General features: G+C 38.7%; 1 protein-coding gene across 1 annotated transcript; it reads right to left on the bottom strand.

The window, feature by feature from the left end:
* Window positions 1-209: 209 nt before the first annotated feature.
* Window positions 210-16,596, bottom strand: PPID (peptidylprolyl isomerase D). Its single transcript, XM_086891079.1, has 10 exons — window positions 16,434-16,596; window positions 14,605-14,745; window positions 14,006-14,112; window positions 8,529-8,717; window positions 7,654-7,776; window positions 6,035-6,141; window positions 3,377-3,518; window positions 1,091-1,177; window positions 971-1,013; window positions 210-439 (listed from the first exon to the last, which is right to left on the bottom strand). The coding sequence occupies exons 1-10, from the start codon at window positions 16,516-16,518 to the stop codon at window positions 351-353; spliced, it is 1,113 nt and encodes a 370-aa protein (XP_086747205.1). The 5' UTR covers window positions 16,519-16,596; the 3' UTR covers window positions 210-350.
* Between the last annotated feature and the right edge of the window lie 3,599 nt (window positions 16,597-20,195).

The raw sequence follows: 20,195 nt of genomic DNA, 5'->3' as shown, positions 1-20,195 counted from the left end.
TCTACCAGCATTTTTATTCCTTAAAGAAATCAGGCCTGCTCTAATAGGAACTATGAAAATGCCTAAATTCTCTTTGTGTGAAACCAAGCTGCTTTGGAAGCACTGTTAACCTGTAAAAACAACCACCATTGCTTTTACACATTAGAAAAATACATGAGTTGCAAAACACTAGTTACTACAGCGTAAAAAAAAAGAGAGAGAAAACTTCATCACCTTTGAACAGTTTGTCTTTATTATTAGACTTCTGTGTTGTAAACACTGAAAACTGCAGAAGAGAGCAAATGAAAGAAGCAGTTCCATATATCCTTTTGCATGAGTTAGTGCATAGATTTAAATGTTTAGGAAAAAAATCAAGCAAACATTTTAGCATAAGCTGCTTTCTCTTTCTCCTTTTGGGCTTTTATCTTCTGTTTGATTTTGAGTGTCTCCGTCTGGATAGCTGCTCAAAAAGAAAATGACAGAGTTACTGTAATCTTGTTACATTAGGTCTCCTCATAGGTTAACACTAGGTCACTGCTGGAACTTACCTCTGTAATTTCATAAACTTGCATTTAATCTTTGATTAGATCAGATACTAGCAGAAAAAGCCTTTGGCCCTTGCTTTGTCTCAGCTGCTAAGGTAACCACATAGAGGAGGGTGTAACCAGCATGGTATTGGTGCCAACATAGAACTTATGAGCTAAAAATCTCATGCATTAGAGCAGGGAATTAAGCTAGTAAGAGCCCTGTGAGATACAGACATAGTTCAAGAGGAATGCTGCTGACCTACATAAGCAGGTTTTCCAGTGCAACAGAAGCATCACTGCTGTATAAAATCAGGTTTTCCACCTCAGTGGGTTCTGTGCTCAGAATATCAGTGTTTAAGAAGCTAGCATATTAGGCATCACACTAGTATGAATTCCAACTGAATACTGTCCTGGATACTTTGTTAAATTCTGAAGGGAATTTTAAAAGAAATAGTTTATTTTACCTTTGTCTTCAGGGGCTATTTCATGAGCCTTTTTAAGATCAGCCTTAAATAGAAGAAAAATATAAATTAATGATCTGATAGAATTTTAAATATAAAAAGAAAAGAAGAAGTGATCATTACCAGTGCTTGATCAAGATCTTTTATTCCCTGCCATCCTTGAGCCCGTCTGTAGAGAGCTTTAGTATTTGCTGGATCTATTTTAAGAGCCTGTAAATTTAATAAAATTGTCACATTAACATTTCTTAAACTTCACAGCCTCCCATCTCCACAAATGGCACAATTCACACCAGCAGACAATCTTCGCAATTGGTTTGAGGGTAAGCTGTCAAAACATTAACTGTGTAAAAAGGAATGCTGTAATGCAGCACACTGAATAGCAAGTAATCAGCTTCAGTACCACTGCACCAAAAGTGGTCTTTTGTGAAGGATAAGCATACATGAGGCCCAAATGGGACAGCTGTGTGTGTATATATAGATAGCTGTCAAAGCTGAGGAGTTGCTGCAGTTCAAATTATCCTAACCTTGAGTCTCACAGGGCAACTCTCTATTGCAGCTCCTTCCTTCGCACCAAAACCTCCTCAAATGGCATCATAAATAAAACACAGAGATTTCCTGTAAAGATTTTTTTCTCTGTGGGCTAGATAGATATACATGCAAGCAATCCAGCTCATCATGCTTCAGAAACTTTGCCAAGTTCTAGTCATTACGCCTTTTTTGAGCTGAATGTTTTCAATCATGTGTATAGGCCAGCTCTGATATGACAATATCAAAATAGGAAATACAGTGGCTGGGCAAAGAGATTGTTCTGCTATTTGATTACTTTATTTTTCAGAATACCTCAGATAATTTGGTCAGCTACCTGTTACCTTATCTTGCCTGTGAAGATCACGTTTTTATTGCAGCTAGTTCTATAGTGTCTTTATTATTTTTAAGAATATAGTTTCTCAGTGTTCAGAGGAGATGTGTTCACAGCAATGTGTTGTTTTATTAATTTAATTTATTAACTTTAAATCATTAATAGACAACACATCTGATTTTTTTTAAGTCATTTGAGTATTGGCTGTTAATACAAAGGAAGTATTACTGTGGGTGCTTCTCTTAATCCATCTACTATAAAGCCTTCAGCCTCTTCTGTGCTAAGAATTAGTTGTCAGGATTGTATACACATTGTATACACATTCTTTGGTTTTACCTTGACCATTGCGCTTACAACAATTTCAATGCAAGTTTTGTTTGAACAGGTTTAAGCTGTTCATAATTCATTATTTACACCAAACAATGCATGTATTCCAGGTTGTTAATTTAAATTGCTTTTGGCCTTGTGAAATCATGGGAGTGTGCCATTTCTCTCCAACAATTACCTAGCACTTTATTAGCTAATTTTAGGAAACTGGTGTTCTGATTAAAGCATTGACAGTTATGAGACATAAGCTAAATACCTTACAGAAGTCTATTATAGCTATGAAGTTGCCTTTATGTAACAATTGTTTAATCTTAAAAAAAGGAAGTGCGATTTTCTTCCCACAATGGGAAGTATTACTAGTTGTAGTAATTTCTACCTTTAACACTTTCATTTCAGTTTTATCTTTCAGTGTCACCATATCTAGGTGACAGATACCACATTACACAATTTTCCTATTTTCTTCTTTGCTCGTTCTCCATTTTTCCATTCTGAATACAGGTTTATGAAGGTTTTCCACCATCAGCAGGCTAGAGAAAGCAAGCCATCTTTACAATGATTAGATTAGCTGAGACTCCGGCTTTCAGCATAAAGCCCTAGGAGATGCTGCTCAGGATCCTTTGCTAACAGATAAGAGCAGTCTTTCCTTTTCTCTGTTTCCTTCAAAATATTGGAGTTTTACTGAACTATTTAGTTTCCTCAAATTTACTAAATTTGTACTATGCCCATGTAATGTTTTTTTATTTTTCCAGATTTATCATTACCTTGTTTCTTGCTTCCTATTCAGTCGTTTAATTTCACTACTAAGCCTACCTGAAATGTTAGTTACTTACTTAGAAAGTCCCTGCCATGAATAAAATACGAGGCTATCAAATTTAGAGGCAAGTAAAACACTTTGCTCATACTTGTCTTCCAGAGAAAAATATTCCTCTCACTAAACAGTTTAATTCTTTGTAATTTAAGAAGTAGCTCTGCTAACCAAACTGACGATGATGTGCACTTTTCCTGGCAGTAAGCAACAGCCCACTTTTGTTTGTTTCTAATGATTCATTTCAATTTCAGAATCTTTTTAAAAAGCCACATATTAGAAGGTCTGTACTAATTTCACCATGAGCTTCTACTTGTTTACTTTCAAATCATAAGCTTGTCAGTAGACTCTTTAAAAACAGCTTTGTAGTCTTTTGTCTTGGCCAATTCTTGACCAAGATACTGAACATTACAGTTACCTCTGAACAGCTCTCAATGGCTCCCTGCCAATCTGAGAGTTTTAGTTTGCAAGCACCGATGTTTAGAACACAGGTCAAAGCAATAGTCTTTAATTTGGGTTTGTCTGCCTCTTCTGCCACTGCTTCAGAAGCTTCCACATACCTGCAAAAAAAAAGATTCACACATATGTATTAGTGTTGCAACTTCCATTTTGCCCTGCCCTTAGCTATCTCTCCACAGATAATATATGAAGTGGCCTATCCCCACTACTTCTAAAGCAGCTTCAATTCAACTATTACAAATCTTTATTAAACCAAATAGATAAAACCCACCCTAACAAAAAGTAATCAACTCACTGAGGAATGTTTTCCTGTAACACTTAGTCCTCCACTGTATTAGCACATTCTTTTTCTTAGACAAAATCACTCTTCTACTGCAGGAAAGCATTAGGATTTAGGATTTATCTCAGTTTATTCTCAACATGTTGCTCATCAGTGCCAAAAAATTAACACTGCTACTGAACCTTCCCTGTTCACAAGAAGCTTCATCTCTTCTTGAGCTCCCTCAATAATCTTTTAATTAGCTTAGGCATTTGTGGCTAAAATCTGGAGATAACTTTACTATGTAAAGGAGTGTGGTTTATGAGCATTAGTAAGACCACCTTCTTCCCACTGTCTTCCTTCATGACTTTTCTGAACTTCAAAACTGACACTGGTTCAGGACAGAGCCACAGCAGTTACTACATCTGTTTCGAAAGCAAATTTCCTAATTTACTATGTGCTAATGCTGTCTGGTTTTTATTTCCAGTGGCAAAGGTCTGCTGTGGATACAAAAGTTTTAACTCCTTAATGGTCTATTTGATAGAACCTCTGTGAGGTTTAGGTAAAAAACAAAAATTGTGCTTGCATACATTCACATTTTAAGCATGCCTTGAATTAATGCAGTCTCTGCATACCAGTGCCTATGTAAGTTCACTTTTTGCATACCCTGTCTTTTTTGTCATTCCTATACAACCTTTGGATCACAAAAATTAGCAATACTTAAAAAGTAAATTAGATGCAGTCCCAGTGCTTGTTCCACTTGCTGAGCATCATCCAAAAGGTAAGAACCAGAAGGAAGAGGAAACAGCAAACAGGTAATGGAAGTTATAACACTAATCTGTATTATGTTCAAAACAAATGGAACACATGTATAATATTTATAAATCACACCAAGACATGAAAGACTGCAACCATTCTGGAAGTAAGATTAGAGCTTCAAAGTCAAAGAAATCAGGGAAGTGAGTATCAAGGGAGATAATAGGAAGTAATACATTTTTTTACCAAAAAAAGTCTTAATTCTAACATTTAAAATATATATTTTAAAAAATGCTGAGAAGCAATAAAACAAGAAAAAGAACTGGATTATAATGGTTACTGAAAATAAAAAAAAAAAAAAACAAAAAAAAAACATTGTCAGATGGTGTCCCATGTGAATTGTACCTAAGCCATGGAATACCCTGGTAAGAGCTATTCTATTCCTATCAGTTCTTTGAAGTGCCAGCTAAAGGTCACAATCCTACATAAATTATTAGATTCTAAGATACAGTAACGGGGCATGTCCAAAAAAGGCCTATAAGGAAGAGCTAGAAAGATCAGATTTGTTTAGTCTAGAAAAATTACTATGATTTCCACCTACAAGGACAAATAAGCACCAAAGCAGCTCAGAGAGGAAGAGCCTTTACTGGATGCACTTAAAAGTGAGCAAGACACTTCATTGGAAGGGATGGTGTTATACCTGGCAGTGGACAGATACAACACAAAGAGTCTTAAAGATCCATTCCAGCCTTTTTATGTATTGTATGACTTCCAAAAGGTTTGCACAGAAATTCTTTTTACTTTGGGTTTCTGTGATGGGCTTTTTGAGGACACATCAAGATACTGCTTCTTGGGTTAATATCTGCAATTAAAGGATTCATTTTATGTTTCAGAAAGATGACGTTTATTTGAAACGTCACTAAACCAGTCCACTAAAACCTCAGCTGAAGCATTAAATATGCCTGATTTTTTTACTTTCATTATTGTTACTGTTGCTTAACCAGTGATCATTAAGAAGGCTGGGATAAAGGTCAGTAAGTCTAATTTTATTTTTAGGAGATGATCATATACTTTTAAAGCAAAAGCATGAAAATATGAAAGGAGCAGTATGGAAACAAAAGCAGAAAGACAATAGTTTTGAAGGCAAGGCTGAATTATACACAGAGTCAGGATGATGGTATGGACCCTCAAAAATAAATAGTAGTGAGTAAGTAAGGGCCATATTTGTCTTTTGAACTTACCAATTTCTTAAACCTTTTGCTTTTTTTAAATCATAGAAAAACTATTTCTCATTAACTACTCTGAATACTACTGTGCTTTTCTGCCCAGGTATGTACCAGCACAGCAAGAGTATTACAAAAAGAGTATTTAGTCAGTTTGAAGCAATACTTCCTGCCCTACAGCTCTTACCTAGCAATGAGTAGAAGACCTACCTGATTATATAGCTAAAAATCAACCAGATGTTTTCAAGATTCAGAGGGCTCTTTGTTTAAAAAAGAAAAGAGCACTGCACCAGACACCTTTTAAATGCACAAATCATTGCTTAATAGCAGCATTAATTTGGGTTACAGGAACAATCTGCTTGAGTGATGAGAGCCTTACCGTAAACTTTTACTATACTTTTTAGCTGCCACTGCCCAGTTTTGCGATTTGAAGAAAGTATTTCCTATATTCTTTGTGTCTTCTGCTATGGCCACAATCTTGTCAACCTAATAAAATAGATGGGAAATATAAACTATGAATGTATTTATGAAAGAAGTTGTGAAATACCTAATGCTTAACAGTATGATCCCAGGCTCATCCTCTTTCAAGGTTTATAAAATCTCAGAATAGAAATACTCCAATTTTAGGCAAAACACTACCTTCAAACCACTTCTGTAATGTTCTCTACTTTATGTAACACAAATGTCTGAAAAATGAAATCCCTAGTGGGTTTTCTATAGTATAAATGGTGAGAAAATACTAGAGAAAACATAGCAGTCCAACTCTTTTCCCTAAATGCTGCTACCCACACACAGCTATATATAAAGGTGTTGACCATTATTCAAAGAAAATAAGATATGTTAACAATTATTCAACCAAGAGTGTCTTATTCCTGATGAAATGTTGTCTTCTGCTTCTCAAAACGGTATCACTCACATGAACTCTGCACACTCTCAAACTGGAAGTCATATCAATACAATTCTTCTTCTCTCTGAACACTTAGTATCAAGAAGGAGAAAATAAAAACTGCCTGTCTTTATCAAACCAGTCACTTCTATTGCCAAAAGCATATACACTTCAAGTTACTTCTCCAGTGGCAATAAATAGTTTAGGAATTACTGCTGTCTATTCTACCCCACTAGAATCAGAATGCTTGGCAAAAACTAATCAGTATGAGACCAGTGTCACCATTGTTTCTGTAGTTAGTTTATATGAGCAAGTTTTAAGTCAAAGGCCACAGGCACCTCCCAACTTCAATTCTGCACCACATCAAATGCTATCCAAAAACATTTTTGTAAGTTGAAGTGCTGCTTCTCAATAGCCAAGGAGTTTGTTTTCTAGCTCAAATGGATTTTTGCTATTCTGATTCTCACCTTGGCATCTACACATGCAGCCTCATTTTCTTCTCCCTCTCACAAATCACTATTTGACTTACACAGTTTGTCTAGTTCCCGTTCATGAGAAAATAAAAACCTGCAGAAGAGCTGCTTTCATCAGTCTGCTCCCTAACTCCCAACAACAGACCTTCCTTCAGTTTGAATAATCTAAAAAGTAAACAACTACTGGGAATTAAGAACAACTAGCTCTGATGTAGTAAAAACCTTTTAAAAAGGCTGATCCTTTATTTCTAAAAAGCCCAGCAGAATCTGTTAAAGAGTATTTTAAAAAGTGTGTAGGTAACAACATTAAGTTAATCATTTGCAGGATGGAGTTCTGGTAATTGCAATTTGACATTACAGCACGAACAAAAGGAAAAAATCAAGAACAGAAAATAAATGTGACAATTTTAAGTGAGGTTTTAGTTACTGGGGAAAAAATGAGCTGCAATTAATACTGAAAAAAGATTAACAATCCCTTCCCACAGAGCCTTCTCTTCCTTAAAATGGAATGTCACCATTCAATCAGGACCTCAATCCATTCCTAAGATAAAGAGTTTAATGAACATCATCACAGACACCATGCAATTCAGATTACCTACAAGTCCTGCAATCTGTAAAATATCCAAGAAAAATACTTACATCTTTTAAATCTATATCTGAATCTTCAGGAAAATCTGGATGAGCATCTCCAGATCCATCCTGGGGAGTAATTCCCCAATCATCTCCTTCCTTTAGCTCTCCACATTCAGCTATGACACACAACTGAAAAAATGAAGTGTAAATAGTAGTATTGCTTATTAAGACAATTTTTGAAAAAGCAGTAACTTCCAAGTGCTCTTTGAAATTTTTGAAATTCCAGAAAAAGGCTTTTTCATATGTTGTTTGGGTGTGTTTATTTCAGAAACCCATCATATCATTAGCCTATCCACATCAAAAGGCTTTTATCACACAGAGTGTCGTGTTCAGAGGATCAGCATTCCAAAAACACCATACCCACGCTTCACAGAGAGGCTGGAAGAGGAACTGGCAGCAAGCTGAAGTGCAGCAAAACACAAGACATGGAAGTTCTACTACATTAGAGAAGAGGGTTCTTTCTTCAACTGCCAAGTATTTAAAGTTAGAGGTATTAATTCATCAAACACCCACAAACTGCTATGACCAACACAGCAATTGCTTTTTCAGAAACATGACTTCTGACATAAAAATTATAAGAATTACATATCATTTAGGTGGGACTGTGAATTCCACTTTTTCATTTCATTGCCCATCCTACATTTCTAGCAAAGGCTTCCACCCTCACAGCTGTGTTTAACAATAAATGGTTTGTGCAAGGGAAATGAACAGTGCAAGAACAAAGGCCTCTTAGCAAGCACAGTAAAATGGAAATTACCAATTAGTAAAAATAAATAACATTTAATAGTTCTAAATGTTACAGCAAGCATTTAGAAGAAATTATTATAGATCATGTAACAAAATAATAAACACTATCTCTAAGTGGTTTGCATTTTACTTACCTTAGCAGGATTTTCTCCTTTTACTTCAACATTTTCTAGTATTTTAACTACACCCATTCCTTTGATCACTTGGCCAAACACCACGTGTTTCCCATCCAGGTGAGGAGTAGGCACCGTTGTAATAAAGAACTGAGAGCCATTAGTACCAGGTCCTGCATTTGCCATGCTCAGCAGACCTGGTTTATCATGCTGCATTGAAGGGGGCAAAAAAAAAATTCACCATCAACATTTTATAAAACCATACGTAAGATTCTGTAAGGCTTAAATAGCCAGGACAACCATAACAACTTGGTAAACCAGACAGTTACATACAGCTGGCAACTAATTTTACCTTCCATGATGAAGAGGGCAAATGCTCAGCTCTGGGTCTTTACCTGCCCCCTACCAATCTAGCAAGCATAGTCACATGTGTGACTTAAAGCTGCAAAACCTGTCTACTGCTTCTACACTCCATCCCCTGCACAGCTGCTGAGTTTAGGCAGATCACCTGAGAAATGAGTTGTTGGAGTCTGGAATACAGAGTGTGTGCCCTTGTTTCTGATACTTAGTTATAAGATCCAGAGAACGCTGAATTTCATATAATATGAAATTCATGAGCATGTTTTCATGGTGATACATGAAAACAAATGTTAAAGTTAGATGGAAAAAGCTAAAAGTGTGTGTAGATTAGAAAGTTTTTTTTAAATCACTGGGTGAAAAAGTTAGTTGGAAGTCGGCCCAACTAACTCAGTCGGTAGAGCCTGAGACTCTTAATCTCAGGGTCGTGGGTCCTGTTTCTGACACAAGCAACAGTCACCCAAGAAGGGATTTATCTCCTGAAAAGGAGTTTCTCCCTAAATACAAGTTTTTAGAGTTTTTTCTCAGGTTCAAAACCAGCCCGGCGCGGACAAGTTTGGCAAAACACACACACGGCAGCACACAGCAGCCAGAAATGCTGTCACCATGGCAACCACCATTTTATAGTGAAATATATATAGATGTTGTATTTCTAATAATATCTGCTGGTTTTGTTTTTACAAAATAACATGGAAAATAATGATACTTATGCATCCCGAGAAATTTGAAGTATTTTTGTTCTGTTTCAGTATTCCTAATACATGAAGGTTTTGAAAATGTTATCTTCTCTGTACATCTACTGATAATGTAATATTGTATGATATGGAGTGATCATCAAGTATTATTACTGTAGTTACAGTCAATTTCTGCAGGATGCACTTCTTTAAAATTGAATTGAAAGATCATATGATTAACCCTACAGAAAAAGGATTGAATGACAGGTTTCTTTCATTTTTAACCTTTCATTTGAATAAGTGTATTGAGGATTTAGTTCAATACAGTCTTCAGTAATCTCAAAGTTATGTTAACCATTTATTACCCATTTGCTTGGGGTTTTTTTTTACAATTTTAATAAGGTAATTTTAACGAGAGTCCTTTGGTTATAAAAAGCATGTATAACAGCATATATACCAATTTGGATTTTAGTTAAAAAGTTAGACTTAATGTTTTTAAAAAGTACTACAAAAGCTGAATAGCAACTTGCCAAATCTGTGTTGTTGTATTTTTTTTTCTAGTAAAACTGCACTCTAAAAATCCTAACAAATTTAAGCATATGCCAAGCAAATTCTTGTTACGAATGGGTATTTTTAATAACATCTGCAGTTATTGTGAGTTATTCTCAAAGCCAGATAACATGGAATTGTGATATATTTGTTGCATCCTTATAATCTCTATAGTGAATCAATATTCCTGTTATATTGTGTTCAAAAAGTATATACCAAATTTTTAGTTGCCTTTTTTTATAATAATAGAGTAAGATTGAGTCATGTTTTCATCTGATATAGATTAAATGTTAATAGAATTAATCAAAGTTAAATTTCACTATGTTTAAGTTTGAGTGTTTTTAAGTTAAGTTATAACTTTGATATTTTTTTGATGTTTTGTTACTTCCTTTTATCGTAATTAATTTTTAACAGGTTTAAATATTGTTTAAATTTAAACTGCTTCATGTTTTATTGAACACATTTGTTTAAACTGCAAAGTATAGTTATTTTCCTGGAGAGATGGAGATAATTACAACTGAAACAGCTGTGATAGAACCCTGGTGAACACCTGCTTAGGGATAGAGTTGAATGCAATTTGTGACACCCTTGATTTCATTGGAAGTTTTATTGTTTGTTATGATCTCTGCAGTTTTTATTTTCTATAGGTAACACAAAAGAATAGTGATTGTTATTTACAAAAAAATGTAGAAGTTTTTTACCCGATTTCATTTTTAGTCATTAAGACATGAATGTTTTAAAAATATTATCTTGATTTCTTCAGACACTTACTGATGACATATTCATTGTATAATGTAAATTTATAGATTTCTATGACGAGCATTATCTATAAAGTGTCATTGTTATATTTACAGCCAACTTTTTACATATTTTGACATATCTTTGTCAAAAGTTATATGAGTGAAGTTCCTCACTGAATTATTTAAGACCACTGGCCTTAAGAAGTGGGGCTGAACACCACTGAAACCAACGTTAATGTTACACTGCTAAGATGGGTATGTAATGTGAATTTTATAAGGACTACTCACACCAAGTATGGTGTAGAACTGTGGAGTTTAGAGAAGTGTGGTCTTTAAAATTTATGGGTTGGTGATTTTGTTTGGGGATTTTTTTATTGTCTTCCCTTTCCTAGAAACACAATTTTTAGTCTGTTGGGATTTTTTACCATCTCGTTGTTTGCCACTTAAGCTGATAGGCCTCAAACTACAAGAAAATTGTTAAACAGCCCAATGGAAGAAGATACTGCCTATCTTGTTTTCTGCAAATACTTTTTCCCTTTTTAGAACTAAGACTTTTCTTATCCCACCACTTAGATTATTTAGTTTTCACCTATACTGCAAAAATGTGTTTTTCATATGTGTTGTGAATGTCTTGTTTAACTGGCAAAACCCAGCCATGGAGGCGTTCTTTTCCCCGGGTTGGTCTCATTATTAAGTGCAAAGAGCTCCATTTAATGTAAGTGAGGACGTTTTACCAAGACACTGGTACACATCTAAAGAATTCATGCTGTGGTACTGCTAAGAAACTTGATAGTGTGGGAAGGAGGGGCAAAAAAAAGGTGATAGCACAGACGACATAGAAACACATTTAAGAGCTCAATGGGAGGTTGATTACTTCGAGATAACAGTCTGAGCCTGGTGTATTTAAGCATCTGTTTTTTCCCTACATTCTCTACATTCTCTAAGTTCAAAGAAACTGTTGTTTTGAAAATTGTTTTCCCACATACTGTTTGGATTTCCATGGTGGCAGGGAGACCTCCTTGCCTAAACTGTTCATCTGCCACAGTAAGTCTGAAACTTTTCCATCAGGATTTGGCTTAGGAACTCTGCAAAAAGATTCTACAACTGAGAGCCAGAATCACACTCAGCCAACAGAAAGCTACTGCAATCTCAGCTTTGCCTGTTCTAAGTTTGAAGCTCACCCTCAGTGTCATGTTGAGGAGTCAGGGATGGCAAATGACAGAGGAACCTGTGTTCCAGAGGAAGAGAAGGCAGCAGGTAGGATGGCAGCCTCCAAAACAAGACTCTGACACTTAGCATTGTAGTTGCTGGCAAACAAATTAAATAGAAGGGTTGCCCCATAGCAGATTTTTGCAAATACCTTTTGAGGCTGGTCACTGCTTCACTGCCCAAGACCTATAAATCTTACCTTTTCCCACCACCCCAGTTACAGCTAACACTAGACAGCAATAGTTTGTAAACAAAAAACCAAGCAACAGTAAGTTCTGGTGTTGCCTCATACCTGCAGGTTTACCTTTTGTCTGTAAAGATGTGGGGGGACAAGTTGGAAATTATACAGAGCAGTCCAGTGCCTTCTGTCTCCCTACTTATACACAACCCCATTTCATCTGGGACCAAGTGTCAATATTAGTCCCCCATTATGAGATTCTATTTATAAAGAAAACTGTTGTCACTCATTAATTTTCTTGCTGTGTTTTGAGAAACACTGCAGATAGATCGAGTGTCTTTCCAATTGTGGTTTCTGCTGTCATTTTGTAAGTTTATAAGGCAAGCAAAAAAGTCTGGACAAAATCAGATTCTCTGGAAGATCCAAGGCTTGCAAAACTATGCCAATAATAACAATGCTTGGGTTTGTGTAAATTGGGTGTTCCACAACAGCAGAGCCATTAGCTAGAGAAGTGGCATCAAGAAAAGCCTAGTGGGGTTGATCTGAGATGATATGCTGACTACTGACAAAAGTTTTGCAGTTCACTGCAATTTGCAACAGTCCTTGCAACCAGCACAAGAACAAACAGTTCCAATGTCCTCAATCATCAAGAAAAACAGCTCTTTGTTTTCTGAGACAGTGGGTGAGAACACTGCAGGCCTGCAGGATTAAGTGCAAGAGCCTGTGAACTTCTACCTAATACAGACATTTAAATTCCCAGTAAAATCCTAACATACTTGGCAAATAGGTAACAGGAATCAAGCTCTCAGACTCTGTACAGGATCCAAATGGGTTCTTCAACTCATCTCTGGCACTCTGACATTTGTTAGAGCTGAGAAGTACAGAAATGGGAATCATTTGTATCATGTTCATAATTACCACCAGATCTCAAAGAACAACCAAAAACATAATGACAAAGTCATCTTCAGAGACATGATCCTGTGACAGTACCAATGAACAGACACTGCTAGCAACAGTGCTGTGGGCACCACCAGAGTGTCCGATTTCAGAGCACACAGCTGGAATTATCTTTATTATGAATACTGGAGTCACATTTCCAGCTATTGCTCCAAACTTAAGTCCTTTAAGTCCTGTGTGGAGTGGCTGAGGGAGCTGAGAATTTTTAGCCTGGAGAAGGTTCAGGGGTGACCTTATCACTCTCTACAACTATGTGAAAGCAAGGTGGGGAGGTCAGTCTGTTGTTCCAGGCAATCAGCAACAGGATAAGAGGAGATGGCCTGAAGTTGCATAAGGGGAAGTTAAGGTTGGACATTGTGAGGAATTTCTTGACAGAAGGGGATGGGCTGCCCAGGGAAGTGGTGGAGTCACCATTCCTGGAGTGTTCAAGACCTGACTGTATGTGGTGGTACTTAGTGCTATACTCTAGTTGACAAGGTGGCATTTGGTCAAGGCTTGGACTCGTTGATGCCAGAAGTGTTTTCCGACCCAACAGACTCTGTGATTCTGTGAGCCTGATACAAGATTTTGATATCTGATTAGTGGAGGATTGCTGTATTTTCTTTTCTTAAAATACTGTTTGGGGGCAAGTACACCTGCAGTCAGGCCTTCCCTTTAACCATGGGATGTCTGTAGGTTTTTTAGTCAGTGTTGTTGAGAGTCCTTAACATGCTACCATATGTAATACGATATGAAAATGGTTAATGCCAGTGCTGACATTTGGTATTACTGCAGTAGGAGTCACATCACTGAAACGTCACAAACTGAATAGAATTACTGTTTTCAATAGAGTACCTGATAATGAAAGTTTTCATCTTCAAATTTTTCACCATATATACTTTCTCCACCTGTGCCATTTTGGTTTGAGAAATCTCCACCCTGAATCATAAACTGCTTAATAACTGTAAAATAAAATAGTTATAAAATGTATCAGCAAGGCACAAAAGGCACAAGGAAAAAAAATACAAAAACAAACCAATTCTAAGATTAAAAGTGTAGTAGTTTAGTAAAGTCACCCCACGACGTTAGCAATCCTTGTCACAGGCACCTAAATGGAACCAAAATCCATCTTCTATTTACCAAGTATCATCTAAGTACTCCTCTTCAGTTATGTGGATATCACTTGATATTTAAACCTTTACATGAAATTCATTTCAACCTGTTTACAACTCAGAATAAACTAGTTTTGCAAAATTACTAGTAAATTTATAATTTACGACTGTCAGTGCATGGTAAGAACACACAGTCATTAGGAGGATCAAAAAGTGAAAAATTTCCATCAGTAAAGTTCTTGCTTTTACAAGTACTTGCAATACCATTTAATATTACTTCTAATATTCATGGTAGACAACTTTTGTTACCAATAGGAAAATGGAGGATTTCACAGAACTTACTTCTGTGGAAAGGACATCCTTTATAATGGAGAGGTTTTCCAGTGGTAGGCCCTGTTCCTTTTTCTCCCGTACATAACGCACGGAAATTCTCAGCAGTTTTAGGTACAACGTCAGCAAATAATTCAAAGACAATGCGTCCAACTGAAATGATAAAGAGAGAATGAGACATTTTTAAGTCTTGTCCTTGGCATGGCAATGTTTTGAGCATTATTATGTCAAAAGAAACTAATGTTTCAATCTTTATTATTATTTAGATTACTGTTCAATTTCCATCTTGGGATTGCTCCACAGCAATTGCTGGCAGAGTTACACTGGGTTTTTAGCAAGGTTATTACCAACAGTGAATTCCCCCGTCAAGAATAATGTAGGGGGAATAAAGACAGATTCTGCCAAAAACTAATGAAAATGCCAAACGCATTTTCTGCCAAAAAAAGGTGTGTGGGAAATCACACACACATACATTAAAGCCAAATTATAAATTTTAATATGCACATTTATGTCTATTTTAATATATATGTAGTTTATTCCATCAAAAGTAGATACAAAAAGACTTTTTGTGGAGACTTTCAATCCATAAAAAAGCTTATACCAAACACATCCCTTACTCCTCTCTTAAATCGGAATTTTCCTAAGACACAGTGGTACTTAATATGCATATGAATAATGGCTATTTACAATTAGAGACACCACAAGCAATTGCTAAATCCAAAGCTGTACATGTTTTAACTGAAGGACATTTAACCTGAGCAGCTAACAGATCCTGTAATAGTTGATAAATGGATTCTGTGCCAAATTGTCTTTCCTTCACGAACTGGCTTCTCACACAGCTATTTCTCACTCCTAGCAGCCGCCATCAGTTGATGCTCCTGTTTTCTCATCAGCCTCACAGTCAATTAATTAACATAACTTCACTCTACCGGAAGCTAAATGTAAATATATTGATTCTAATTAATACAGGAATGAAAACAAATTAGACAACTGAAAGTCAATAAAAGGCAAATCATCTCACAGACTTTCTTCCTTTATTCTTCTGAGTAACAGAATGAGTAAGTGAAAAGCAATATCCTGACAAGATTTAGGCAGTCCCTATCTTTATCCATGTAAATTTTTTAAATCTACAATTTCAAATAGGCTTAAAAGTAACTCCCCAAGATTCAAGCAGGTTCAAGTAGTTTCCTAGCTAACTTGTTGTTTCCTTATTCCCATTTCGACCGTTTACCCTGATTTTCGAATGACCTGTGGCAGCACTGGCGCTGCCAAGAGAACCAGGGCTGCCAGTTTCCCGAGCTCTCACCGCGCAGCCCCCACCGCGGCAGCCAGGCGAGGCTCGCCGCGCTGCGCCAGGCCCCCGGCCTCGGCGGGGCCCAGGCCCGGGAGTCGGGGGGCGGCTCCGAGCGAGGCCGCGCTCGGCACGGCAGCACGTGGGGCGGCCGCACACGTGGGCAGCTCTGCGAGCCCGGGATGGGCAGCGCCGGCTGCCTCGGGAGCGGCGGCACGGGGGCAGCGGCGGCGGGCGTACCCCGACCCCCGGCATCAGCCCCGGCACCAGCCCCGGCCGGGCGCCTGTGCTGCCATGTTGCCTTTCTCTCCATGTTCCTCGGGCCTGTTTGCTCTGGCAGGGAGCCCCGTTCGCGGCGGGGCAGCCCTTCTCCTCCTCCTTCTCCTCCCGCTGCCGGAGCTGTGCGCTCGCAGCCCGCAGGGCAGCGCCCGGCCCGGCCCGGGTTTTCCCCCCACGTCCTGAACGCTGCGGCCCGGCCCAGGCCCCTCGCGGTCCGCACAGCGCCCCGGCCCGGGGCTCCCGCCCGGGTTTCGTCGCGCCCCCTCCCCACCTCGCTCGCCCCCGATGTCCACATCGAAGAAGGCGCGGGGGTTGCTGGCCTTGCTGGGCCGGGCATCAGGGGACGGGTGCCACATGCCGCAGCTGCCCGCCGGCGCGGTGAGTCCGGGCGCCCGCGGGTCGGGGCCGCTCGGCGCTCCTCCCACCGGCGGGGGCGGGCGGGCGGCCGGGCCCCTGCAGCCGGGAGCCATGGTCCGCCCCTGGCCCTGCCTCTGAGCGGCCTTCGGTGACGCGGGGGTAATCCGCCGAGAAGGAGCCGTGCTTTCTCGAGGTTGTGCACACACGCAGGGCCTGGACATATGGGGAAGGAGAGAGATTTCAGGATTTGCCTGGGTTTATATTTTATCAGAGAAATGGCGGACTGTGTGAAAAGTGGTGGTCCGTGGTAAAATGGGAAAATTGTCAAGAGTGACTACTATCCCATGAAGGTTTAGAAATACGGAATAACTCCAGCCTTCCTAAGGTCTGAAAACAAAATATGTTTCATCCCAAAGGATGACTATCACGATAATTGCTCCAAGGCAAGCAAGGGACGTTTGTGTTGACCCATGGACATGACTACTATCGATATACTTGGTTGGGGCTCCTCACGGTGTAGGATTCCCAGGCAGGTGAATGGTTGAACATGACCACATCCTGTACTCAATGGCATCACGGAGGCAAGGTACATGTGGCAAAAATAGAAGGGGCAGAAGAGTGCTGGGGTCTGACTCCTGCAAACTTATAGTCCTTCTGGGAATGCAGCTGATCAAAATGAGCCTCTTTATTTCTTGGACTCCTCTAATCCTTCCCAGAAACCTCTACATTCAATCTTTGATTCACTGAGCTCTCCAAAGGCCTTCTCATGTAATTCATGTCTATATGTTTGGACTTGAGCTTCATCAAGCTAGTTTTCATCTCTCTCTCAGTATGTTCTCAATATTGAATGTGTCAGAGGGCAGTTGTAATTCCCATATTGGAAGAAAATATAAAGTAACATTGATATTAGTGACTGCAGTCCATATACTGCATTGTAATAATTCCCACACATCTGCACAGATGTTGGGTAGGAGAGGTGATCGGTACGGAGTGCTGTTGTGCATTGCGTCTGGGAACCCTTAACAGAAGGAAAAGCCATCTGCTACCATCTGGGAACACTTAGTGAGAAATCAGTGGAACCACACTAAGGCATTTCTCTCTCTGAGCCAGGTCATGCAGCTGTGTCAGGGATTTCGCATGCTCCACGATGTCAGAGGCCACCAAAGCTTTGAGTCATCTGTAATTCACGAGGCATTTGGCCATGGTCACTGGCTGAGATATTTTTATCATTACGCTTAGCATAGATGAGGTGCGGTGGTGTAGGAGAAGCGGTCTCACACCAGCAATGTGCACTTGCTGCCCAGTAAGCCACCCGTATGTTGGGCTGCATTAAAAGCAGCATGGCCAGCATGGCCAGCAGGGCCAGGGAGACTATTCTGCCCTTCTACTCTGCCCTCGTGAGACCCCAGCTGCAGTGCTGCATCCAGCTCTGGGGGTCCCCAGCACAGGAAGGATGGCAGCCTGTTAGAGCAAGTCCAGAGGAAGGACACCAAGATCATGTGAGGGATGATTACAGGACCTCTTCTATGAGGAAAGGGTGAGAGAGCTGGGATTATTCAGCCTGCAGAAGAGAAGGCTCTGGGGGAGAACTTAATGCAGCCTTTCAGTGCTTCAGGGGGCCTATAAGAAGGACAGGGAGAAACTTTTTAGTAGGGCCTGTTGTGATATGGCAAGGGCTAATGGTTTTAAACAGAGGAAGGGCCAGTTTAGATTAGATAAAATAAAGAAGGGTGTTACAATGAGTGGTGAAACATTGGAGCAGGTTGCCCCAAGGGGTGGCAGATGAATCATCCCTGGAAACAAGGGCAGGATGGGCAGGGGTCTGTACTACCTAGTCTAATTGAAAATGTCCTTGCTCATTTCAGGATGGTAGGACTAGAAAACCTTTTAAAGTCCCTCCCAACCTAAAATATTCTATGATCTCAGTGAGTCAGTTGCTAGCCAAGTGAGTAGAGTCTAGAAGAGATTTCTATAGCAGACATCAGAGTAAAGTGTGTGTTGTTGGTGTGTCCCCCGCAAGAGCTGTTGGCAGCTTCCTCTCAGGAAGAAACAGTGATTCATTCTTCCAGGAGTAAGTAGACTTATTCAGTCCCTGCAGGTTTTTTTACGGGTGAAGTTAGAATAGTCTAGATTCTAGATGAGTAATGTTTTTACACTAGTTGCTTAGAAGTCCCTATGTGCAAGGTTCTTTAGAGGTACAAAGAAAGAGGCATCTCCATGATTATTTGGAGATGTGAGCTGAACAAGAGAGAAATCAAGTGATTTTCTCAATGACAGTAGGAGATTCTGGAAAATATGTGAACTGAATTAATATCTCCCAAGCACTGCAGTAGCATAATTAGTTTCATATTAATTTATAGTCATTGACATATTGTAAAAAACAAGCATAATGTAACTTCTGTCAAGAATTTACCAAGTGATTTCATGTTCAAATTCATATATTAAATTATACACTGAATTCATATACAAATAACATCTTACAAAGTCCAACCTGCATTATGAAGTCCTCTAAAATTTTAAAGCAGTAAAATCACCCCTCTGGTCCTCTAATCCTTTGTGAACTTGTAATTTAAAAATATTTCCTGTCACAAAAATACCTCTTGTCTTTTGACACTTCCAATAGTTTATGTAGTGAATGCCTGTAAAACAGTACATTGAAAATATTCACTTTAACTGAATTATCTGTTAATTTTTTTAATTTACCTATTTATTTTTCCACACATACAGCTTTGGCTACCAAGTAAAGTAGTTTGAGTATTATCAATAGATAAATGTGTTGTGAGTGCTAAAATTCTGAAGCAAATGGCTTCAAGTACAGGTCTCCCACAAAGTACATCCTACTTGCTGGAATAAGACCCTCCAGCCTAATTAAACTCAAAGATCAGCCTGTTATAAAAGCTTTGGTCTTACCTCTTCTTCTTTCCCTGACTAAATAAGCAAGCAATCACTGATAAATGCATAGAAAGGTATATGTCATTCTAAAACTGGTACTCTGATGGAATGAACAATAAGAAAATTTATTTCATAATTATTCCAGCCTGTCAATTTGCATTCACAAAAGAATAAATTGCAAAGTAAAGATTATTTATAGTTGTTGCAGGTTGTGTTAAGATGTTAAATATGTATACATACAGACTAGGTTTTTTCTCTTTTTTCTTTCTTTTTTTTTTTACCTTTAAATCTGTATTTGACACTGTAAAGAAAATAGAGGCTTAAATATGCTAATTCCACTGGAAAGTGAGTGCTTTGGCTCAGTGCAGGACTGCCTTGTCTAAGGATATTAAAAGCCATTTTGCTTTGTACAGAAGTAATCATATGTGAGGTTTTCATTGGACTGAGCTGCAGCTTCATAGTATGGTGCAGTACTGATGGGATCCATCTGACCATTGAAACACATACCTCATCAGCTGTTCAGAACAGCTATCAAGGAGCTCCCAACATGCAAACATTCTTGTAAAGGATGCTTTCACTGCTGGCTGTGAAATAGAGCAGCCACTCAGCCTTCCCTGTGCCGTGTGACACACAGGGTGCATCATGTGCTATTCCCATTGACCTGGCACATCAGGCATGTCACCTTCATGAGAGACACACAAGAATGGAAAAATAAACCTGTTTTTTCACCATCGGGTTTATTGTTACCCACCTGCACCAAGACTTTTTCTACATAAAATTGAAT

The sequence above is a fragment of the Cyanistes caeruleus genome, chromosome 5 (assembly GCF_971803275.1).
Source record: "Cyanistes caeruleus chromosome 5, bCyaCae1.hap1.1, whole genome shotgun sequence".
In the NCBI taxonomy this organism is placed as follows: domain Eukaryota; kingdom Metazoa; phylum Chordata; class Aves; order Passeriformes; family Paridae; genus Cyanistes; species Cyanistes caeruleus.
The sequence above is the reverse complement of the archived record's forward strand: the minus strand, read 5'-3'. Positions and strand labels throughout refer to the sequence as shown.

Bases quoted from the DNA above. Each gene is read 5' to 3' on its own strand.
- PPID (XM_086891079.1), bottom strand. From the start codon at position 16,518: ATGTGGCACCCGTCCCCTGATGCCCGGCCCAGCAAGGCCAGCAACCCC. The intron at 3,519-6,034 runs GTAAGGCTCTCA...TTTTTTTTGCAG, and splicing joins AAGTATAGTAAAAGTTTACG to GTATGTGGAAGCTTCTGAAG. The intron at 1,014-1,090 runs GTAATGATCACT...CTTCTATTTAAG, and splicing joins AAGATCTTGATCAAGCACTG to GCTGATCTTAAAAAGGCTCA.